At 40.5% G+C, this 25,449-nt stretch overlaps 1 protein-coding gene across 13 annotated transcripts; it reads left to right on the top strand.

Moving 5' to 3' along the window:
• LOC125638194 (SERTA domain-containing protein 2) lies at positions 1-24,244 on the top strand. 13 transcript variants are annotated; one of them, XM_075129919.1, is made up of 5 exons: positions 138-263; positions 3,411-3,534; positions 11,376-11,405; positions 14,565-14,693; positions 20,999-24,244. In XM_075129919.1, coding segments are annotated over exons 4-5 (858 nt in total). In that variant the 5' UTR covers positions 138-263; positions 3,411-3,534; positions 11,376-11,405; positions 14,565-14,691; the 3' UTR covers positions 21,855-24,244. The 13 variants fall into 13 exon arrangements, with proteins under 13 accessions (XP_048709587.1, XP_074986020.1, XP_074986024.1 ...); XM_075129918.1 differs by lacking the exons at positions 11,376-11,405; positions 14,565-14,693 and adding exons at positions 2,431-2,809; positions 3,810-3,882 and having other exon boundaries at positions 144-263; XM_075129923.1 differs by lacking the exon at positions 14,565-14,693.
• Positions 24,245-25,449: the final 1,205 nt, after the last annotated feature.

Here is a 25,449-nt window from a genome sequence, read left to right as displayed (position 1 = left end):
AAGAGCCGCTGGCCAATGGGAGCAGGGCTAGCTGCCGGCGGGCGAGGCGCGCGCAGCTGCTCCCCCCGCCCCCTCCCCAGGGCTGGCCGCGGTGCTGCGTGCGGAGGGGAGGAGCTGAGGTGGCCGCGGCCCGGCGGGGGTGGCGCTCGCCTCCTCCTGGAAGGCGTCCGAGTCCCAGCCCCGCTGAGGGAGCCCGCCCGGCTGGCTGGGGAGGGCAGAGCAGCCTGCGAAGGAGCGGGCGGCCCCGCTCGCTCTTCTCCCAGGTGAGGGACCGGCTGGAGCGGGGCGACTGAGCAGAGGCCGGGCGCGGGGGAGAGGTGCCGTGCGGGGGGACTTGGAGGGAGGGAGGGAGTGGCGGGCGGGGAGGGACCTGGGTGGAGGGCCACGGGGGGGACCTGATCTGTGGGCGGGGAGGACCTGGGTGGATGGGGGCGGGGGGGCTGGGTGACTGGCTGGCTGCTTGCAGGGACTCGGGCGGGTGGGAACCGGGCTGGCTGCGGGCAGGACCTCTGGGAGGGGACACCTGGCGGGCGATATTCAGTCGGGGCTGGGCTGAAGCGCTCAGATCAGTTATAATTAGCCTGGCTGGAATCTCTGGAAGACGGGGAGGAGAGGAACTTTTCACAGTTCAGGAAGCCCAAGGTTATCTTTGGTTTTACTGCTGCTCATTGCTGCTGGGGGCGGCACAGGCAGCCGATTTCAGGAAGTACCCAACTTGTCTAGTCTCTTTTCACGAAGGCCAGATGGTGGCAGGCTCCCCTGGGCTTTATTATAAATGGTGTATTTGCTATAGTAGCTGTAGGGATGGCGGCAGGGAAGAGACTCTTTCTTGGTCCCTGTCTGTGTGTGCTCTATCATTTGCAATTATTTAGCCTTCTGAAAAATGCTAATTGCAGCCGCTACATAACTGCTTGCACCTTTATCGTATGTCTTCTCGTGTCTATTTTATAAGCTCCCAAGTTTGCCTCAGTTTCCAGCAGATGGCTCATACTTACTTCTCATCCTAGTCTCTTATATGAATATTGCAAATTTGCCGCACTAACAAGCGTGAGCAATAATTTCTGCTCAAGATAGGGCTGGAACTTATTGAGAGAGGCTGCAGCCATTTAGAATTGAGGTGCCTTCACAGAGCTATATGAGAAGCTTGCATGGTGGCTTTTTCTTTTATATCCGATTCAGCCAAGTGTTAGATCTCTCAATTCTGTGGGCACTAAATTGAGTTCAACTGAGTTGAAATAATATAAAAAAATAGATACTACAGTGTTTTTAAGTTAAAAGTGGACCACAAACAAATTGGTACTGAAAGAATGAACATAGAGTTGGAGGGGGACAGAAAAAAGAGGAATATATTTTTATAGTCTATAAAACTGGTAACTATTTACAGAATAAGCAGTTAGGTTCCCAGCATATGCTAAAAATGAATGCTTTCTAGTATATAGGCCACTTGTGTTTGATCGTCTTTTTGGTATTTTGTACTGTCTCTCATTGCATACCAGTGTGAAATGAACTAAGAATGGTAAACTGGTGGCTTGGAGCATGAAAATGAGTTGTAGTTAGGGAAAAGATCCTTTTTCCAATTAGCTAATCCTCTTTAAGGTCTGTATGTAAAGACATTAAGATCAATACATCTTGAATTCCAACAGTCTTTCCAACCAGAGATCAAATTTTAAAGGACATTACATATTTTTCACTTGTTAAAAATCACTGTTGCATTATGAAAACTTTTTATTAATCTCAAGTTTGAAACTAAAATCCATTCTGACATGAGTGTGCACACTTGTGTTTCCAGAGTGAAAGACTATAAAGACTATGAGGAGTACTTGTGGCACCTTAGAGACTAACAAATTTATTTGAGCATAAGCATGGCCTACCAGCCATGTTAGTGCTTTTTTAAAACAAAAAAACTAGTCATGCCTTTTAATGTTAAATGCCTACCCAACGTTAAAAACAACTCTATAGTTGTTTTTAAGCAACCTATTTTAATTTCTTGTCAAGAATGGCGCAGACCTTCAAAAAGCCAATTTTTGTGTGTAGTAGGGAGTTGTATCTGAATAGTTGTCTTACTGTTGGGTCAAATTGGCAGCCTCAAATGGAGGGTATCCTCCTGCTGGATTATTACTTCTCTTTTTACCAGCTGGTCCTGTGTGGTGAAATTTTGAGGTGGAAAGGCAAACAAACCCATACGTTTTACAGAGCTCTCTGTTGCCAGATGCTAATAAAGTAAGGTGTTCTCTGTTAATAGAATATTAGAACTAATTACTAAGTTAAATGTACTTACAGATAACAACAAAAATATTGGTTTATGAATAATTAAGTATGATTGTTGAAATGAAGATTTTGAACTGAAAAGCTAGTGCTTGATTACAAAGGAATATGTTTTCAACTACATATTGTGATGATATTTACTCTAATGCCGAATTTTCTAAATAGACAGACTTCTGTGGCTAGGTCCAAGTTTGAAGAAACATTACAGCCACAGGCTGAAAAAGCACTCTGCTACCAACAGCACATGGGATTCCAGGGGGGCAGATAGCTGAAGTCAATGGAATTATGACAACTTACATCAGCAGAGGATCTGCTCCCAAGAATAAATGAGACTATCAGAGCACCCAGTTTGTGAACCTCAGTGGAGGCTGAACAATTCCTTTTACTACACCCTCAAGCCTTCGCCTAGTCCACCAGCATCACTTGAACTTCAGCCACCAAGTTGCAGTTTCTGTTGTGCACTGACGAACCGTGCACACTGTGCTCTCTGGATATGATGAAAATGATACTATGTTGTGTGGTGTTTTGCAAATTTATGGCTCAGGTCAGTTCACTGTATTCCCTAGTGGCCTCATATATACTGAAGATGAGGAAATTTGGGTAATTACTGTGAAAAATATTTTCATTAAAATAAAACTTAAGAAAATCCAAATCTGGATGCCTAATGTCATCTCCCAGTAGATAACAATCAGTTTTGAAAATGTATGTTATCCAAAAAAATTTACTTAAAACTTGGTCTGCCTGTTGTCTTTATGGTCATATTAGAAATCCTCTGAAAGAGAGCAATTTGTTGCAGCATGTTGGATGAGATGATGCAAAATTAATATAGCTGAAACTGGTACTTGGTGGTCAGTTTTCTTTGTGTCATGTTTAATTATGGAAGGTGATTACCATTTAACATCTGCTGACAAAATATAAATTAGAATTTTAAAGTATGAGCCCAAGGCATCGGATGAACTTAATTTTGACTCTTATATCAATTCAGGTTTTTCAGTTTTATAGTTGTCCTATTAGCACTGACTATCTAAAATGTCAGTTTAAGAAAGTTGTCTGAAATTTCATGCCGGTTTGTCTTAGTATATTAAGACTTTTTTTTGTAAAACAATGTCATAGTAATAGAACATTTTTATAATTCTGTCCTAAAGTTGCATCATTCTACTGAAGCGGATGACTTGGGCTGTTATCACAGTTGTATAGTTCAACACCATTTCGGATGAATGCGCTTTAAACAAAATCTAGAATCTTCCTACCTTTCTAGCTCTTGTAAAGGTAATGTTTTTCCTGTGAAATCTTATTTTTACCTGCACAGTTTCTGTTATGCTTGTAGCTAGACTCTTAATATCCAGCTTCTGAATAACTTTTTGTGGTAAAATCAACAGTCCAAAATGACAGTGGGCTTCTTTACGCTTAGTGGATAGCGTAAAATCTTCAGATTATTTGCTTTGAATAGCATGTTTTATGTGAGGTTTCTGTTCGGTTAAACATTATAGTGTTACAATAAATTGTTTGCATAAGACCCCATTTTTCTGGGTTTTAATAACTAGGGCCCAAATCCTGCAGTGAGCTCCATGGTGCATGCTCGTTGGCTTCAGCTGCAGGAATTGGAGGCCTTATGGGGTAAGTCTACAGTGCAAAAAAATAAAAATAAACTGTCCAGGACTACAGACTCCAGCTCACGCTAGAGCAGTGGCTCTCAACCTTTCCAGACGATGGTACACCTTTCAGGAGTCTGATTTCTTTCGTACCCCCAGGTTTCACCTCACTTAAAAACTACTTGCTTAGAAAATCAGACATAAGAATACAAAAGTATCACAGCACACTTACTGAAAAATTACTTACTTTCTCATTTTTACCATATAAAACAAATAGATTGGAATACAAACGTACTTACATGACAGTGGATAATATATAGAGCGGTGTGTGCAAGTCATTGTATGAAATTTTAGTTTGTATTGACTTCCCTAGTGTTTTTGTGTAGCCTGTTGGAAAACTAGGCAAATATGTAGGTGAGTTGATGTACCCCCCCCGGAAACCTTTACATACCCCTGCTTGAGAATCACTGCCCTAGAGCAGTAAAAATAGCAATGTAGATGTTCCCCCTTGGGCTCAGAAACTCACCCCTCTTGCTTAGTTTCAGAGCCCAAGCTCCAGCATGACTACAAACACGTACACTGCTATTTTTAGCTATGTAATGTGAGCCCAAGTCTGTAGACCCAGGTTCTGAGGTTTGTTGTTGTTGTTTGTGTTTGGTACTGTGGACATACCTATGTTATGTTATTACTGCGCTCTCTTGTGAGGCAGTATTTCTGATATATGCTGCTCTACCATGAGATCTTGGGTGTGATTAAAAGAATGAATCCCAGTTTGGCCGGATCAAATGTTTTAATGCACTTTAGTGAATTATGTGAAATATTGAAATGTTTCTCCTCATACATAAGGCCATATGCTTCCTTCTCCACCCCTCCGATCAGTTGCATTTATTTATTTTGGTGGTGGAAACTTCTCTGATTCTCTGCCAAATCCACATACCAGCATTTCATCATTCTGAATAATCTGAATTCTCTTGACAATGGGTTTTCATCTGGATCACTGAAACTTATATGCAGTCTCTGTCTGTGGTTTTACATGTGTGATCACATGCAATAGTTTTGCATCTTCAGTAGATAAGTGACTTGAAGGAGCAGGTTTTTTCCAACTGTTTTCTATCAAGTAAGAAAAACTGGTAATAGGCATTACATCAAATCTGCTGATCTTTTAATTAGTTTGTCAATCCAGCTGTATTTTGCTTTGGTGGAACCACAGTTAAAAAGTTAAAATTTAATTAAACTTTTGCTGCAGTTTCTAGATTTAGTAACTTTTGATCATGTTTGGTTCAGCTGAACTGTTCTGTTATGCCTTAGCTTAAATGACAGCCCTCCCCTTCTTCCTGCTGAAACCCTTCACCCAAAATCTCAGCTGAAATGTAGCTGCTGCAACATTTTATATACTAAGGGTACATACTTGCAGGGTTCACATCTGAAAGTGGAATCATACACACAGATGACACAAGTTTGGGCACAACATTTTTAAAAGATGGTTATGTCCTTTTTTTTTTTTTTTTTTTTAAAAGCCATGCTACCTCATTACACTCTCCTGCAAGTGACTCTAGTGATAGATGTTAGATGCTAAGAGTACTTCTTGTTTGTTGCTATAAGCAGTCGCAGAGACATAACACCATGCTGTTTTAGCAGGTAAAAATACAAATCCTGACAGAGCTGCTTCTTTCCCAGAATGAAATACCAAAACTAATAAGGAGCAGTAAGTGAACAGCTGTTCGTTTTCTGTACATAGAAAACTGATTAGCGTTGCTTTACAAAAAATTATTTGTGAATGACGTACCTTTTAAGTGTAGAAAGTCTTAGCATAATCTTTATTGCTATACTTTTCCTTTTCACCTCTTATTTTTAGATGAAGGTAAAACTTTTCACTTGAGTAGCACTTTCTATCCAAAGGACCTTAGTACTTTACAAACACTAGTTTAGCTTTGTAACACTCCTGTGAAAGTCTGAATTATCCTGTGTCTACAGATAGTGAAACTAATGCAGAGAAGTTACAAAATAGAACTGAGGATTCCAAACTCCCAGTCCTGTGCTTTGTCAAGGCTGTCGTTTCTCCGTTTATTTCATTTAGTGCTCTTTAGACTCTTGCTTCTATATTAAAAACATTGTTTGGAAGGTGGATTGTCCTTGTTTGTAGTTTATGAAAATCTTAACAATCTCTTGTTGTTGTTGTTCAGATAAGTCCCGCTATTACTATTAAAAGTTATATGAAGCATCTGTCAGTATTTGGGGACCAAAAATATGTCCTGCTCTAAAATCACTTCACATTATCTGTTTCCCTTTTGAGGAGCTATTTCCTTTTGGATTCTAGCTCCAGTAAATAACTTCACTGCACAAGAGCTTAGATTTTTGGAAGTAACAAAGATTCAAGGCAGTATGTGTCAATATTCCTCTTTAAACCATTTCAGACATGCATACCTCCTATTTCATCTCATACCGGTTAGCTAAAATAAAAAGCAAAATGCTTTTAAGTAAGTCTCATTCTGTCCATAAGGCTAGAGTCATAGCTTATCATTTAGTATAATATGTTGAATCCTTCTTGTCTCACCTCATAAAATGACCCAGCCCCGTTGTTAATAGAAACCTGAGTTGAACTGTAAAATCCTCAGGAACCTTGGCTAGCAGGGCACTAGTTGTGATTATCCAATCACGCCTTGCTGTGTTATGTAAGCTATTTTGGGTTGTCAGTGTAAATCCATTCCTAATGTCCAGCCTGGTCACTTCTGTTTTGTCCCTTGATCTCTGCTCCATTAACAACACTAGCTTCTCTACCTCTTTGCTGCTCTTGTCTCTCTTTACGGGGGGGGAAGGGAGGGGGGAGCCATTGCAGGAATACTCAGCCGCCAGTTGTCGGGACCTTACTGTGCTAGGTGCTGAGATAGAATGTGGGTAGATATGCTCCCTTACCCTTGGATGTTTACAGTCTAAGACTGGATGCAACAAGTACATTAGTTAATACATTAAAGATTGTCATGCTCGGATACTACAGTGATGGGAGCCAGAAAAGTACCACATATTGATAGGTAAGTGGCAAATAGTAGGCAGGAAGGAGAAAAGATGAGGATGACAAGTTCACACAGTTACATATACTAGCTGTATGCACAATTTGGTTCTGAATTATAACTATTTCTAAAAGTCACCTGCAACAAACTTCCTTTCTAGATGCCCACTGTTAATTTGCTGACTTACTGTAGGTACCTCTATGTCTCTGTCTCCATATCTCCTTCTATGTTGTTCCTAGTGCTTGGAACACCACTCTTTCAGAATCTATTCAAGCCCTTAACCCTCACCTAATTCAAATTATTGCTAAAATCTCACTTCTCTAGTATTGCCTACGTTAAATGAGTCTTTACAAAAAAGAAGTATGAGAACTTAAACTGGGTCATCATGTAAAATCTCCATAACCTGTGCCCTTTCTTGCCCTATCCTCTTGTCTATCAAGTCCGTCACTTATGTTGTAAGTTTGGGGCAGTGAGACTTGTCTTTTAGGTTTTTTATCTTAAGTGCCTCATACAGTCATATGGGCACTCTAAAATCTGACATTTTGAAAGCATATCAGTCAAACTATATGCCGTATCTGAATGAGTCAACAACATGATGCAGTTGTGAATAAAGCTAATATAATTCTGGGGTGTATTAGCAGGCGTTTGTATGTAAAACCTGGAGGTAATTGTTCTAATATGCTCGGCACTGCTGAGGCCTCAGTTGGAGTACTGTGTCCAGTTCTGGGTACCATACACCAAGAAAAATGTGTACAGATTGGAGAGAGTCCAGAGGAGAGCAACAAAAACAATAAAAGGCTTAGAAACCTTGCCTATGAGAAAAGGTTAAAAAAAAAAATTGGCCTGTTGCGTCCTGGGGGGGGGGATTTAGATTGAGGGAGGATCTGATCAGTATTCAAATATATTAGGGGCCGTTACAAAGAAGACTGATCAGGTGTTCTCCATATCTACTGAAGGTAGGCCAAGAAGTAAGGGACTTAATCTGCAGCAAGGGAGGTTTAAATTAGATATTAGGCAAACTTTCCAAATGTAAGAGTAGTTAAACTCTGGATTAGGCTTCCAAGAGAGCTTGTGTAATCCCCATCACTAGAAGTTTTTAAGAAGGTATTGGATGAGCACCGGTGAGGGAGGGTCTAAGTTTACTTGGATCCTGTGTCAGCATGGGGGGCTGGACCTGATGACTTTTCAGGGTCCCTTCCAGCTCTACGTTTCTGATTTTGACTTTCTTGGTATAGTTATTCTACTTTATTAAGACTTGGAAATAAGAAGGGCAAACATGAATGTTGTGGCTATTTCCACAAGGTAGTATACCCGACTTAAGCCTGGTCTACATTAGAGTTAGGTTGACATAAGCTGTCTTACGTCAACCTAACTGTGTAAATGTCTATGCTGCAATGTTCCGCCCACCGATTAACTCGCCCGCTACACCGACCTAATAACTCCACCTCCATGAGAGGGGTAGCGTTTAGGTTGGTGTAGTTAGGTCGACACTGTGTCTGTGTAGACACTGTGTTGCTTACATCGCCTGTTGCTGCCTTTGACAGATGGTGCCCTGTCAGCCCCGGGACTCCGGCTGTTGGCCCAGGGCATTGGGGCTCTGGTTGTCATTGCCCCATAAGGCCCCACTAAAGTTGGTGCAAGTGCTTCTGGTGAGGACACGCACCACCGACGGAAGGAGCGTGGTGTGGACACAAAGACCTGATTTAATTACTGTGATGGTGTAAGTGGACCTAACTTAAGTAGACTTAATTTTGTAGCATAGATATGCCCTTAAACAGGCATAAGTACAGTAAAGATGATTGTAAAAGTAACCCCTCACCTGTGCAGAAAGAAAAGCACCAGGAGATCCAACAAAGCCACGTCAGATTCTAAAGTCAGAAGGACCCATTGTGATCAGCCAGTCTGACCACCTGCATAATGCAGGCCAAATGCTTCCTTCGAGATTGTGTTCATCAGCATGAAACTGTAACAGCAAATAAATACCAGTTAGCCCCAGTGCTGGGGGGTGTTCATGAGAAGGAAAAGTGTGCACACGTATACAGTAATAAATTCTATAAATTCACTTTCTTGGATGCTTTCTCTCGTTAGAACTGCATGTGGTGCAAGTTTCAAAGTTTAACAGTGTTGCATACATCTAGTAGGATGTTTTATGAAAGGTGTAGAAAGAGGAAACAAGGAAGTGGGCTTGCCCAAGCAGAAGTAATGGGAGATTCTAACTCAATCATTCACTGCTTTCCTCCTGCGGCTGTGTCCAGCTGCGCTTCCTCACCACATGTCAGGAGCAGCTGCTCTGCAGCATCAGTCCCTGTGACAGATGGAGCTGGTGTCTTCCTCTAAAATTGTAGCACTTGTATAATCTGCCACAGGCTTCTCAAGGTTAACATTTGAGAGCCTGGAGTGTTTCCTTTGCATTGCTGCCTGCTCTAACCAGGCTTCCCATTTGGCATTCTTTGCTGATGGTTGATCAGTGACATGCCTCCCTGTCTCCTCCCACTTCCTTCATACTTGAGTACAGTTTAGAATTGTGGCCCATGGTTGCTTTCTCCCAACCCAAAGGGGCAAAATTCCTGTGGAGCTACCATGGGGCTTAAGTGAGAAGCATGCTGCTCAGCCAGCACCTACTCCAGACTGGATCTGTGGATGTGAGCTCCTCTCTGCTTATTGACATGGATGGGAGCGTTTGGCCCTCTTAACAGTGAAAAGGAAGCTGCTTTTGATTTGTTAATGGTCAAGAAGCAATTAAGCTTTCAAAACTCTTAATGTAAGCTTTCCATGATAATGACCTATAACTCAATGCTGGTTCACATTGTATGCTAACTTTGGTTAAGTAGATGTGAGGACAGTACCCAAAATACATAAGTGTAGAATTCCCTATTTTTAATTGTTCTGTGTGCATGATGACCAGGGTCTCCAATGGAGACCCTACATTATTTTCTAAAATGTGTTCTAGTTTTTATAGATTACACTTTCCTTAAACTTAGATAACTTGTCCTTTCATTTCTAACTGGATAAGTACAAATCTCAGGTTTATGTTGACATAGGCTTTAGTCTGTGCTCACTTTGTATATTTACAGTACAATTTTGAAATCGGTACACACACAATCATTTTGCTAGGGCCCTATTTTTGAGTGTTGAGTAGCTTCCTGGAATTAGGCTAAAGCAAGGATACACTTCACAGCAGTTTCCAGAAGCTCCTCCTACAATTCTAGCATGTCCAGTTTGTGCTTCTCTGTTGACCAGATTGTACAGTTCTGTCAGCTGTTTGAAAGGACTGACAACTGGAGAGCAGTAACACAGGATTATCTGGGTATGGAATTGATAGAGGTTGGTTCTTCGTCTGTTCCAAAAATTATAGTGGGAAGTGGATTACAAAATTAAACAACGTGGTCATAGTTCCATGCTGTGTAATGGAGCAGTACAAAAAAAAGTACCTGAAAAAAATTACAGTTCTCTTAAAAGTTAAGTTACCCATAGAAACCTGGAGCAGCTGTTAAAAATATACTCTTGTGACAATTTGACAAATTATTTTATACTAGAAAGTAAAGCAAAAGGCCTGATAAAATGTGGTTTATTTGGTAAGAGGGGCTTCATGTCTTTTGTAGGTCAACATTAGAGTGTATTTGACACAGAATTGAAGTGTAAAATGACAGTAGTATCATGGTTACTAGTGGAAATGTTAGCTGCAGAGTTATAGCAAGCTGCTTTGGTTTTATCATCATCTTTTAAAATTTCCATACTTATAAAATTATCTAGCTTCTAAAAACAGACTTGCAGCATTAGTGCAGTTAGGCAGACAGCCACATTAAACAGGCACAGTTAAGGCTGCTGCAAATAAGACTAGGTATTCTAAAAGTCTCACCCCTTCTATGGATTTAGAAATAGATTTGATTAAAAACAAATTTGCTTTGCTCTCAGTCCTCTTCATGTACTAAAGAGTTTTAAGTCTAATGTTTAGAAAGCTACAGTGACTAACTGTATTATTCTTAAACATTTCTAGAACAGCTAGTATTAAAGAGGTAGAACTTATTTTGTTTAGCTATTGTGGGGGGAGGTAAGGGAGGGCATTAATGCATGTGTGTGTTGGAGTTTTTAGTGTGATAGGCACACTGTGAAATGAAAAGTTAAAACAAACTATATAAAACTGTTTCATGCAACTTTAAGGTTTTTAATGCCCATGTCTCTGAAAGTTTCAGCGCCATGAGCTGGAATTTAGCTGAGTGTCTCCTACCTAAAGCGGATAGGTTTGCATTAACTAAAACACCATGCACCTCTCTGAGAGAGAATGTAGGGATTAGCATTTACCTATATTAGTGAAATTGATTAGACATATAAAGGTTCCTGGATTGACAATGAAGCCTAAGTATGTATTGCAGAAAAATTACATTAAAATAACTTGAAGGTTGTGAAGTCAAACATTCAAAAGTTAGGAAATGCTAGATTTCGGTTTCCTGTACAACCTTAATTTGGCCCTCTTTTACATATGTATTAAGATACTGTTTTTTTCATTCAGTGTGCAGGATGGATGACGCTCCCTGAATGGGTAAGCTATTCAATATTTTTTATCCTTGTTCAGCATGTGGTTCCAGGCCATTTTGCTGCACATTATCTAAACCCTGCACTGATTGCAGAATTAGATATTTTCTCATGGCTTTTCTATGACACTCTTAACTGTAGCAGATGGCTGCTTTGCAAACATTAATTAAATTACGTTCACAATGCTCCCATGGGATGGGGTAGTGACATTATTCATAAAATAGATTTCCCCCCCACAAAGATTGTGCCCCAAATTGCCAGAGTATTCTAATTTTGGTTGTCCAATTTGAGATTATGTAGGCTCTGATTTTTGAGTATTTCACATTATTTTTGCATTTTATATGTTCAAAGCACATTTTCTATAGACTTGATCTACAGTTAAGAACTCGGCATTTCTGTAAATCGGACTCCAGATGTCTTAAGTTGAGCATCCAGAAAAAGAGAGAGACAATTAATGACCACTTTTAAAAAGTTTGATTTAGGTGATTTGCTCAGTATAGTCTCTAGTCTTGTTCTTTGAAACAATTGAACTATTTTTGTGAAAAACTTCCGCCCAGATAGTTGAAGTTTGGCAAAGTTAAAACCAACTGAAAGCAACATCTTTGTAATGGAAAGTATTAGGCAACTTAACAATAGACAGAACTACTAGCCCCACATGTAACTTAAAACTTCATTTTGAATGGCAAATTTGATTTCCTACAGGAACATCCTATAGTCTGTATCTGTGCATATTGATGTAGGAGTCTCACTTTCATTCCTTTCTCACCTTCCTGGCTTCCCCCCCACTCCTTCCCCATCTGCTCCCCACCCTCAGTTGTTCCTGAGTGCTGCTCCATCTCTTGCATCCTGTTACCTTAGAGGAGACAGCACTCTTCAGTTATGGTCCAGTTCAGTTCAGCTATGACGCAACACAGAAGATGATGCACATTGTCAATGAATGCCTGCTGACTAGGTTCAGCGGTGGCCTAGAAGAACTGCATCATGCTACTGAAGATGCCATTGCTTGGCTAGACGACTCTGCACACGCTAAATAATTTTATGGTCCAGGCAGATGGATGCATCGGAAGGCCTGCAATATGTTCTGAAAATCTGAGATGGGATCATTCTCTGGGGTGAAGGGGGGGCTTTCTTCCTGCCATCCCCCTCTACCCAGAAATCTAGCAACAGGTTGTCTTAATGGAAAATGTGTGGTAATGGACTGTCTGCTAAAGTAGTCAGCTGGACTACTGCTGGTTGTACGCAGTACTCACATGAAAGGAAGTTGGGAGGCCTTCTGCCTTGTGCTGGGCTTGGATCCTTGCGTGGTAAGGATCTGGCATTAATCTGCCAGTGGATTTCTAATTTGATTGTTTAATGTTCTGTGTTTTTGTGTTGAGTCTGGGAGTAAACCCTTTCCAGTTGTATGGGCAAAACCAGGTCCAGGCTTTACCAATGTCTTCAGCAGAAACTGAAGTCCTTTAGTTTTTCTTTTCTCAGAACTGCATATTATAGCTGAGTGTTAGCCACGCTGTGTTCTCTCTACAATAATCAGTTGTCCCTGCAACCGAGTAGAAAAAATACGCTTAACTCAAATATAGAACTGCTTGTTTTTTTTAATGTGTATAGTAGTAGGACTGGTTAATATCTAGGCATTGTTGTTTTGAGCCACTTCATAGAATCATAAAGTATAGGACTGGAAGGGGCCTCAGTAGATCACCTAGTCCAGAACCCTGCACTCAAGGCAGGACTAAGTAATAATTAGACCATTCCGGAAAGGTGTTTGGAGGTTTTTAAGAACAGTTAGACCAGGGTTTCTCAAAGTGGGGTCCATGGACCCCGGGGGGTTTGTGAGGGTACTCCAGGGGATCCACGAGTCATGTCCAGGGCCATTGGCCCTGCTGATCAACTCCTCTCCCTCCCTCCCAGCGCCTCCTGCACACTGCTGAACAGCTGTTCCACAGTGTACAGGAGGCACAAGAAGGGAAGGGGAGGAGCGGGGACGGGGCACATTTAAGGAAGGGTGTGGGAAGAGGAAGGGCGGGGGTGAAGCAGGGACAGGAAGAGGTAGGATCCTACCACCCCCTAGGTAATTTGTTCCAGTGCTTAAAAATTCCTGTCAGGGTTTTTTCCTAATGTCCAACCTAAACCTCCCTTGCTGCAATTTAAGCCCATTGCTTCTTGTCCTACCCTCAGAATTTAAGGAGAAGAATTTTTCTCCCTCCTCCCTGTAAAAACCTTTTATGTGCTTGAAAACTGTGATCATGCCACCTGCCTCCTCCCCCCGTCTTCTCCAGACTAAACAACCCCAGTTTTTTCAATCTTTCCTCATAGGTCATGTTGTCTAGACCTTGAGTCATTTTTGTTGCTCTTCCCTGGACTTTCTCCAATTTGTCCCACATCTTTCCTGAAATGTGGTGCCCAGAAGTGGACACACTATTCCCGCTGAGGCCTTAGCATGAAATAGAGTGGAAGAATTACTTCTAGTGTCTTGCTTACAACACTCCTGCTAATACATCCCAGAATGATGTTGGCTTTGGTTTGCCACACTGTTACTGTTGACTCACATTTAGCTTGTGATCCACTATAATCCCCAGATCCCTTTCTGCAGTACTCCTTCCTAGGTGTCATTTCCCTTTTTTTGTGTGCATGCAATTGATTGTTCTTTCCTAAGTGGAGTACTTTGCATTTGTCCTTATAGAACTTCATCCTCTTTACTTCAGACCATTTCTCCAGTTTGTCCAGATCATCTTGAATTTTAATCCTATCCTCCAAAACACTTGCAACTCCTCCCAACTTGGTATTGTCCACAAACTTTATAAATGTACTCTCTATGCCATTATCTAAATCAATTATGAATATATTGAACAGAACTGGACCCAAGAACAATCCCTGTGGGATCCCACTCAGTATGCCCTTCCAGTTTGACTGTGGTGATTACTCCCTGGGAATGGTTTTCCAATGAGTTATGCACCCACCTTATAGTAGCTCCATCTAGGCTATATTCCCTAATTTGTTTGAGAAGGTCATGTGAGACAGTATCAGAAGCCTTACTAAAGTGAAGATATACCATATCTACTGCTTCCCCCTATCCGCAAGGCTTGTTACCTTGTCAAAGAAAGCTATTAGGTAAAGCTATTAAGACTGTAACTGTCCCATGCACTTCACATTTTTTATTTTCCTTTTGCAGGTCTTGAGATGATGCACCAACAGTGACTATAAAAAGTAAAAAAAATAACTAATATCCAGCATCAAAGGGGCTTCCTTGAATATCTGCTGTTAACATTTCAAACCTCTTCCCACCCTAATCTGTGTTGATGTAGGCATTGAATATTGATTTTTTGATTTACAATTAATCGACTATTCTTATCTATTGTTAGGGAGTAGCATTTACAAATTCCCATACCTTACCAAAAAAGTCTGAAGGAGGGGCAAGTCGCACCTGACTGATTTATTTACAGTATGCAGAGTTGTTGTAGCTGTGTCAGTCCCAGGATGTTGGAGACACAAAGTGTGTGAGGTGAGAGACGAGCTTTTCAGCTACACACAGCTCTTCCTCAGCTCTGGGAAAGGTACTTAAGGTATCGCAGCTAAATACAAGATTGAACAGATAGTTTAGCATAAGTAGTAAACACACATTCTGAGGATCATTCCAGGTGAAGTGTCTAAACACTGCACCGTTAACAGCCTCCCTCGGAACACCATCCATGCCACTATGCATTTCACTTTCCTATACACCTACATCCCCCATAATGACTGCATAGCTGTCTGCCTCAAATATTTACAAGACAGTGGACAACCCTCAGATATCCACTACATTGTTTTGCCAAACTCATCCATTTCATGCTCAGCCATAACAATTTTACATTCAGCAACGAACACTTTGTCTAACAATTGGAACAACCATAGGTGCTAGCATGGCTCCCCAGTATGCCATCCTCCTCATGGGACCTTGAAGAAGAATTTCTGGGTAAATGCACCACAGAACCAAGGATATTCTGAGGACACCTCAATGATATTTTTCATCCTCTGGACAGATTACTTAAAATTCCTTCTAATTCCCACCACAATTTCAACCACCACCACCCATCCATTAAACTGTCTGTGGTATGCTCCCACACTAACATCAAATTCCTGGACACCACAATCAGCTTCAACAATGGAACCCTACAGACAACTACATACAAGAAACCCATGGATCAGTACACCTATCTTCATAGATACAGTAACTACCCCAAATGCCCCAAGAAATTTGTTATCTACAGCCAGGCATTCAGATACCACAAAATATGCTCTGAGGAGAAAGTTCAGAATACACATTAGCGCACTCAAAACCACTTTGACCAAACAAGGACACTCTGCCAGAAAAGTAGCTCACATCATGGAACAGGGCACCCAAATACTCCAAGAGAACTGGCTTCAATACAGAAATAAAACCCCCTCTGACCGCACAACCCTAGTTGTCACCTACCACTCAACACTGGAACCCATCTCGGGTATCATCAAACTACTACCACCCATACTCAATGGAGACCCCATCCTGAAATAAATCTTCCCTGAACCCCTTTTTCTGGCCTTCATACAACCCCCCGACCTCTCCAAGATCATCATCGGAAGCAGGCTCCCCACAGACCAGGACACACCAACTCAAAGCGGCATCAGGCCCTGTTAGAACAACAGACGCAAAACTTGCAGACATACCTCCACTTCTACAATGATCAACAACTCTCCACAACACACCTTCCAAGATCCATAGGTCCTACACATGCCTATCACAACACGTGGTGTACCTCATCCAGTGCACTAAAGGCCCCAATAACAACTGTGTGGGTGAAACCAGACAATCCTATACTGTTAAATGAATTCTCATAGGAACATAATAAAAGACAGGTCCGGTATAGAGAGATCGCTTTGTGAGATGGTGTTCCTATCTGTTCTCATCATCAAAAGAAACCTGCACAACACTTTCAAAAGATGAATTTCAGCTCCCAGGCTCATAACTTGTGCTAGACGCTAAAAATCATGGGCTGAATAATGACCGGATTTATGGCTTATTACAACAATCGTAACCCACTAACTGCCCTTTTTGTCTTATGACTACAAGGGTATTAATGGGCTACTTCACCTTGAGTGGTCTCTTAGAATATGTGCTAACTACATATACTAAACTATTTGTTTGATCTTGTATTTAGCTGTGACACTACCTTTCCCAGACCTGCTCTGCGTAGCTGGAAAGCCGCCCCCTCCCCCCCCCCCCGCCCCCAACAGAAGTTGGTCCAATAAAAGATATTACCTCACCCACCTTGTCTCTGATTTATTTGCAGGCATTTCTGTGGTGTTGTCTGCCACAGTTTGACTCTCCATTTGCGTGCTGTAAATGTGAGAAATTGTCTGTTTATAGCAAAATGTGCTGTTTATAAATTTTATAGTTAGTGTTATGTTGAGACTTTCATTATAAAACATTACCTCCCTTTTTAGCTTTCTGAAAATCTTTAGATACAATTTTCTGTATGTGTTCTCAGGCTGTAGGTGAATTTGGGGAGAGGGGGCTGAAGGAGAGAGTATGGAGCAAAATCTATTCACTTTTTGAGATGAAAGGGTAGAGGGAGGACTTTTCTGGTGTAAGACTTTATGAAGTGTACTCGCTGCTGAATTTCTCAAGCTGAAACTTTGCAATTAGTTCTTACCAAGGACTACTGCATGTTCTCTTCCCCCACCCTCCCCCCAGAAATGGAAAAGTAACTTTTTTTACACATGCAGTACAAAATTCCTAGTATGTTTAGAGCTATGAGGCTGAAATAGTCCAGCGTACAAAGTTTACTTTCCCCTTCAAGTAAAAAGTAATTTAACAGTGAGGGGTAACTAACCAGAGGAACAATTTATCAAGGGTTGTGGTGGATTCCAGATCACTGGCAATCTTTAAACCAAGATTGGATTTTTTTCTAAGATATTCTCTAGGCATCACTTCAGGGAAGCTTTCTGGCTGGTGTTATTCAGGAGATCAGAAGAGATTATCACAGTGGTCCCTTCTGGCTTTGGAATCTATAAATCTGTGAAAAATCTGTTTTGAGAAGTAAGAACAGATCCAGGAATTTATGGGGTTTCATATAAATGTTGGCAGTTATGGAACAGTTTTGAGAGGAAGACTGAATTCTGGGTGCTGTGTGTAGGTGGGCTGTTTGGGGTGGGGAGGGGGGAAGAGCTGCATACCTACACTGTGGAGCAGTGTTTTCTCTAATTTTTCCCACCCATGTGCAGAATGAATTTTATGTGCACCACTATAGCCAATCGGTCGGTGCACATAACAAAACTCATATGGTGGGGGTGCTGCCAAGGGGTTCGGAGTGTGGGAGGGGGCTTAGGACTGGGGCAGAGGGTTGGCGGGGGGGGCCTCTGGGGTGGGGCATGGGATGAGGGGTGCAGGAGGGTGCTCTGGGGCTACGCCGGGGTGAGAACTTCTCCCTAGCGCTCTCTTCCCTACAGCAGTGGGGGGAAGGGGGAAGAGAGAGAGAGGCGCCTCTCCCTGCTGTGGCAGCTCCAGGGCAAGGGCCACAGGATAGGCGCCCCTCCCCCAGCCCCTGCAGGTCCAGGGTGGAGCCAAGCCATGGGAGAGACACCTGGGCTGCAGCATAGTTGGGGCTGGAGGGCTGCAGCAGTAGGTTGGGGGCTGGGTTAAGTTGGGGAGAGGGGCACCCCAGCTGCAGCAGGTCCCCGGGCAGGTTCCCTTGAGTGTTTGCATGCTAAATATGGGTGGGTTCCCTGAGCGATAAATAGGCTGCTGCGTGGCCCAGCAGCATGTAGGGAACTTAGCTGGGGAGTCCAAGATGGATACCTCTGTTTTCAAGGCCTTAACATCTGTGGGATCATCTACAAGCGAGAGCCCACAGGAGCCTGCAGTTGTCATCTCTGGTGCCATGCAATTCCACTTACCTTCTCTAGTAAGGTCACTGAGAAGCAGCAGGCTTGTTTTTCCCCCTTAAGGGTCTTCAATAAGCTTCTACGTGCTCTATTTCTATTTGGGAATGAAACTGCATGATGCGTTCTACTCCCCACTTAGTTCATTAAGTGAGACTGTAGGCTTCTCGTTTGTTTTTTGTTCTTGGAGTTAGAGAGTAGTCTGGAGTGTTGAAGTCCCCAGAAAAGTTGTTTAACCATAAATCAAAAATTGCACTGTTTGGTGCAATGACTGGCAGGATTCTTGACCAGCAATGGAAAGGGGCTGTCCTGCAGCCAAATTCCCTTGCCTGGCATATCTGGACCCCTTCACTGCTGCCTTTTCACAGCCTGTACTTTTAAATTGTCTGACTATTTAGTCGCATCCACACATAAATGGCTTGAAATCCCTGGTGTAATATCTTAAGGCAACATAAGTGCTGACAACATCCATTGAGAAGTTTGCATTTATGAAGGAATTTAAACACGTTTAAGCCCTTTGGGCTCACTGGTGCTTACTGGCATACATTAAATGGGGTGCACTTCACATGTACATATGTAGGGAGCACATCTACATATGAACACTGACTGAAATGTTGTAGCCATGTCAGTCCCAGGATACTAGAGCTTACACAGAGCTCTTCTTCAGGTCTGGGCTGAAGAATAGCTATGTGTAAGCTCGAAAGCTAGTCTCTCACCAACAGAAGCAGGGCCAATAAAAAACATTGCCTCACCCACCTTGTGTCTCAAACACTGACTGAATACGGTTTTCTATTGTGGGAGTGTAGTAGCTAATTTTCTGTTCCTCGCAACTTTATTATATTACCCTACCTAGTGGCTGATCTACTCAGTGAGAGCTACTACCTGTATGTCCTAAGTCTCAAAATCCATCTTGTAAGTTTCATGGCACAAGGAGGGACTGTGCTGAACTCAACTGGGGCAGCTGTGTGTTCCAGTTGGGAGAGGAGGGGAATTCAGGAAAGGAAATTTCTGCTTGCAAGGTATATTTTTAGAAAGTTCTGACCATATAAAAATAAAGGTTAATGAAACCTGTTTAGCAATTTTAACTATATTGTCCACTAACAAGTAAATAATATAATGCAAATTCTGAAATATTCCATATAGCTAGGGCAGTTATAATAATGAACCTCTGTTTACTTGGCAGGATAGCTGTGACTCTTTTTCCTATCTTTATTGAATTCCTCTATAATTCTGTCTTTCTAGCTTGAAAGGGTTGTGAGCTCTATTCCAAAATACTTGGCCTAGTAAGCCTACAAAATGTTCAATTAAGAAGTTCTGCAGCGATAAAAAGCTTCAATAGGTTGGATTTGATTTAAATCACTAGTCAGGAAGACCCTCTATTTAATCATGGTTTTCTACATAAAAGTGCATTCTTGTTGGTTGGTATAACCTTAATACATATTCTTCACAACTCAGAGGTAGATGTAGGTTTCATTTTTAGAAGGTACACACTATACATTTTTAAACAGTAATTTATTTTGAAAACTTTTCAGATTAGTTTTACAGCTATATCAGAAAGTGAATGATTGGTTTTCGTTTACCAAAGGTAATTGAAGCAGATAGTTCACCTCCCAATGACTTCATAAATATCTCCCATTCAGCAGGTTAATCATTAATATTTGGAGGATTTTCCTTCCAGACTGTATTAGGAGGAGAACATCACCAGACAGGCATTTAAATTGTTTTATTTAACTAAAACAACAATGTTAAGCATTGTGGATTTTTTCTTCAACGGCAAACCTATAATAGTTTTAAAAAACGAGCATATGTTCCTCTCTTCTCACATTTATCTCTGGACTTTCTCCTTGTCCAGATCTATTCCACCCCAAAAATCTTCTGTTCACTGAACGTTTTGAAACTTTGCACTTTTAGAGAGAGGTAAGGGATTGACTCTATTGTCCGCTGCAAATTTGTGTACAGAGTTGAGATCTGTCATTTCTCACCTTTATATATTTTAAAAACACTTTTGCTGTTAACAAGCATGTTACCTCTGGAGACACACACCCACAGTTTGAGAACTGCAAAACTAAGCATCTCTGATGGTATCTTCTAGACTGAGCACTGAGTCCCACTGGGTAGATAGAAAGATTAACCTAAATAATCTATACAGAAGCCTGTGGAACCCCTAATCCATGAACTATTGGAACTCATTTACAAAACTTTTCTTAAGCATTACATGAATATATTATCTCATACTATAGAATTCGAATTTATCATCCCTATTTCCTCAAAAAGCATTTTATCCAAAAAACTTGGGGGGGGGGGGTTGGGTTTTTTTAAATTAACTTTTATCCATCCTGAGCCTCAGTATGGTCCTGTTGATGTAATTTTTTGTAGTTTTCACTATTGTTAAATACAATTTACATCTCATGATTAAATAGCTGACATTTTTTTTTCTCCAATCTAAAATTGTAAGGATTATTAGGGAATCTAGTTGGGAAAACAGTACATCTTTCTCAATAAAAATAAAAACGTCTGGTGAAGAGAGGGTATGCTCCCTTTTTAATAGCTATGTGTGATCAGCTCTCATTAGCATTGATTAACTTAGATAAACTGTTTCCGTTATCCCCACTGCCCACTGTTAGGGATGTAGCTTTTGCAAAAGTGTGGTGTTTTCCAATGATGCTTAATTAAAAGTATAAAAGATTGACTAGAATTTTTCTTTTGCAGGTTCATGTTGGGGAGAGGCCTAAAACGCAAGCTGAGTGACTATGAGGAGAACGTGGCTGGTCTCTCAAGTGCCTTTGATTCCAGTCGAAATCTGCCCTATCCACTTAAGAGGCAGTTAGTGCTGAATATGTGCCTCACTAAACTACAAACTTACAAAATGCTGGTGGAACCAAACTTACACCGTTCTGTGCTCATAGCCAACACAGTAAGGCAAATTCAGGAGGAAATGAGACAAGAGAGTAGCCAGCAGCCAATTAATGTATGCAATGGCATTGCTCCCAATCCTCACAGCTACCCAGGAATTGATTCATCTGGAATTTCTTTACATTTGCCTTCAGGTAGTAACCAGCAAGAGTCTAACTGTTGTAACTCGTGGTCCTCAGAAGGCCCAATTGAAAATAGCCTGCTGATGGTTTCAGATGATGACATGTCATCTGCCATTTCATCTATTCTGAAGGATTTGGACTTCATGGAAGATATAAGTCCACCTACTTCTTTGGTTCCAGCTGGAGATGATGAGCCGAAGTCTCCAGAAAACACATGTCTAAAACTAGAAGATGATAGACAAGATTTGAAGGGAGCAGAATGTGTATTTGGTTCCTTTGAAATTTCGAATTCAACCAGTTACTTAAAAGATTTGGCTATAGATGACATCTTTGAGGATATTGACACTTCAATGTATGATTCAGACTTCTGCTCTCCCCCACTAATGGCACCTAGACCACCTTCTGCTGCTACAGAAGAAACATTGAAAAGCTTCCCATCTTGCAATTCTTCCTCAGCAAACAATATTCCAATATGTAGAACAGATTTGAGTGAGTTGGACCATATCATGGAAATTCTTGTTGGATCTTGATATTTATTTTTTTTTAACCAAAGATACTTTCCGTACTGCCACTTAACATTGGTTTGAGGATAAAGCCACTGGCTGGGAAAGCTGCAAGGAATTTCTTTTAAAACAAAACACAATTGTCCACAAGTAGTTCTTAAAATGTCTCAGTTAAAATCAAAAAAGTGGCAGTTTTTAAAATGAAATTATTTATTTGAGAAATTGTGCAATCATCTTTTTCCTTCTGGGGGTGCATGTGTGTGTATTGACATAAAAACATGCACATATCCTTACCCGCCACCCTTCACCCCCTTTGAATAAATGTTTATGTGCAATTTTTAATTTCAGAAGAATTTACATACAAAGTGAATTTCATATGGGAGTCTCTTATGAAGCCTAGATTTTATTTTTAATATTAAAATACATGCCAAGTTGGCATACATTGGAGTTGCATATTTTGATTGTGCAAATCCATCAGCATTACTAGAGATATAGGTATATTTTAAAAATATTAAAACAAATGTCACTTCCATTTGGTTGGAAAAGCAGACTCAAGACACTTGTCAGTGAAGTATCTTGCATTTTCTAAAGCATTCAAAACTGTTTATTTTTGTAAATTTTATAGTCTTTCTACATTTTACTACGTTATTTCATCATAGTACAAATATAATGTATTTCTAGCTGGATGTGGCTAGTACTACCTCTATAAGCTGAAATGCTTTGACTCTTTCCAGTGCTTTGTCTAAGATTGCAGGTTGTTTCTCTTTTCCTTTTTGTTTCTCAATGATATTTTTCTGGTGGGGTGGGGGGGACATTTTTTAATTCATTAATTAGATCCTTTGTTTGACAGTGATCTAGCTGATTTGTGAAATTAAGAGTATTAAATGTTTAAAATTTCTACAAGTATTTGCAAATGTAATTTATGTATATTGTCCAATTTAACATTTTGTCAGTATTATGTGCTTAGATTTTAAATCTTGGCATTCTTTAAATTAGCATTTACTGTACAGATAGCTTTTTGTTCTGTTTGGAGAATGCCATGTCTTCAGTCCTGTTTTCACTACAAAGCTTTTTTTAATGTGCAATAATACTTACAGATACACATTTGCACAGATGATGCAGAAAGAAATGCTTTAAATTTAAATTTGTAAAGTAGCACGTTGGGAAAGGTACCTGAAGAGCCAGTGTCTCTGTATCCTTTTAAGAAATGAGTTGAGCATTTCTTATAGTACTAACATTTACTGTTTTGAATACTCCTGAAATGTTCTTGTAAATGTGGTGAGTCACTGCTGATGACTTAAGTACTGTCTTGTGAAAGCTCGGGGGTCAGCTCATTCTGATGCAGTTGCAGGACTGGGGCCTAAGTGTGCTGAAAGAATTTCTGTTTCAGATATGCAACAGAAGGGTTTGGTGGGTTTTTCTTTAAATTATTAATTGAAGATGAGGTTTGTAGTGAGAACTGTTTCTCCATGTGATAGTGGGAAATAATTTTTCCCTCAGACTGGGGTCTTCATTAACTTCTGGAGTTGCTTTCTAAACTACACAACGCTTGTTTTCCCTTGAAACTGTAAAACTGTTTCAATATAGCTGTTAACGCTGCAGTATATTTAGGACAAAAAAAGTCTGTAGAGAGCTTTAAAAGCATCTATAGTTCATTTCACAGTGTCGCCATTTCCCATGTCATTCCGTTTTTCAGCCAGTAGCAGAAGTGTAGCAGCAATAATGTCTCCATTTTGGATAAAGATAATTTTCGCTCATTTTTTTTAGTATGAACTCGCTCATGTTCACTTCAGTGTCTTTTGCTCAGAGCACTGCTTAGCTCTCCCCTAACACCACTCAGTGTTTTTAAAAGATGTTTGCTTTTGTTCCATTTGTTCTTTAACTTTTTTGTGGGTGCAGTATCTGAAAAGAATATGAAGAGCAAGAAAATGTGCCCTAAGTGTTGCATCTCAAAAACAAGGGGTGAAGTCCTGGTGTTGCAGAACAATGGGAGTTTTGCCGTTAACTTCAGATGGGCCAGTATTTCACCTGGGATTTTTAGTCTTAAGTACACTGCAGCGTCGGTTATCCTATGCTAAGATCTCCATTTCAGACCATGTGAGTTTCTCTGTTAGTCTGTCCCTCAAAACTGTGCAAACCCAGTTTAGGTCACATTCTTTCAGCCATCTGGATTGACAATTGAAGGGTATAAATATATGCGCTCAATGTTAATGGTTCTTATAATCTAGAAATTCTGACGATATAAAACATTCTAAATCATTGGGTAAGGGATCAGTTTGAAAAATGTATAAACAGCTACTGAGAAGGTACAGCTTCAGAATGTACACAGACTGTATTTTGTATAGACTACTCTGGCTTTTCCTCAATCTCTACTTTTGTATGTAAAAGATATGCCTCAATAAATCCTTGAAATATTCCGCACTGTGATGAAGCAGAATTGTGGTTAAAGATATTTTTAATTTTGGTCACAGAAATAAAAATTGTATCTAATTTCTTGTTTGCATTTGCAAATGTGGAATTTGACAGTGCAGTAAATACCACCCTTTTGATTAGTATTGCATTCATATCATGTAGCAAATCGTTAACTTTAATATGTTCCCACCATATTCACCACCCTGCTCTGCAGAAACTTAAGATGTTGGGGGGAATTAACCTCACATGCAATTGCTGTAAACTAATTTTTTAATACACTTCTTGGTAATTCATACAAATTGTTGCATACAATGGATGAAACTTCACTCTTTCTGTTGGTCACAGAGCTCTTGCCACTAAACTGTAATTCTTAACTGGTTGCTTAGTATCCCAGTGCTAAAACCATAAACTGATACGTAATGCTTTGTGGGGGGTGATATGGTATTTTGGGTAAAAGGAAAGTTTTTTTCATTTTTAATTATGCACAAGTTAATTTTAATTCAGTGTAAAATAAAATCAGAGTCTACATAGGTCTATGCAGGTGTTTAGGAAAAAATGCAGTAACTTTTCAATTTAGACATAATTTCAAGAAGTTTCCAGTATGAGTGTAACAAATTTACCGACCTTGCCAGTATTTTCTTCATTGAACTAATGAAGATGCAAAATAAATGCTTTCCTAACAGGCTGCTTTTGGGAATCAGTTTAATAAGCAAACTTGCATATCTCTTCACACCCAGACCCCATCTCTCTAAAGCCACTTCTCTACAGAACAGTGGTAGTTGGGCATGGCAATTTCTCCCAAGTCAGTGTGCTGGGAAAAGCCTCACTGCTGTTGATAGTCAAACATCACTTTCCTACAAGTATGAAATGTAGTTTCCCCTGTCTACACAAGAGTACAGCAGTTTTCAACTTTGTTTGCAGGAAACAAGGTCAGATGCAGTTTTCTTGGTGGGAAATACAACCGAGATCTGAGGCTCCCATCTGTGTATGGGGACGAATAGTGCTCTTAACGCAGCATTAGTGGAAGTAGCTGTCATCCAATGGGAGAACAGACCCCATTGATGGGGAATATATCTTTAAATGAGCTTTAAAAATATGTTAAGAGTAACTTCTTATTGGTGAGTTGAGATATGTTAGTGTATGCTGTGCCTTAGAAATGTTGACTGTGTAAGTTGTCTTGCAGATACAGAACATTTCATATCAGGGTAAG

The sequence above is a fragment of the Caretta caretta genome, chromosome 6 (genome assembly GCF_965140235.1).
Source record: "Caretta caretta isolate rCarCar2 chromosome 6, rCarCar1.hap1, whole genome shotgun sequence".
NCBI classification, from domain to species: domain Eukaryota; kingdom Metazoa; phylum Chordata; order Testudines; family Cheloniidae; genus Caretta; species Caretta caretta.
This window is presented reverse-complemented; position numbering and strand designations above follow the sequence as displayed.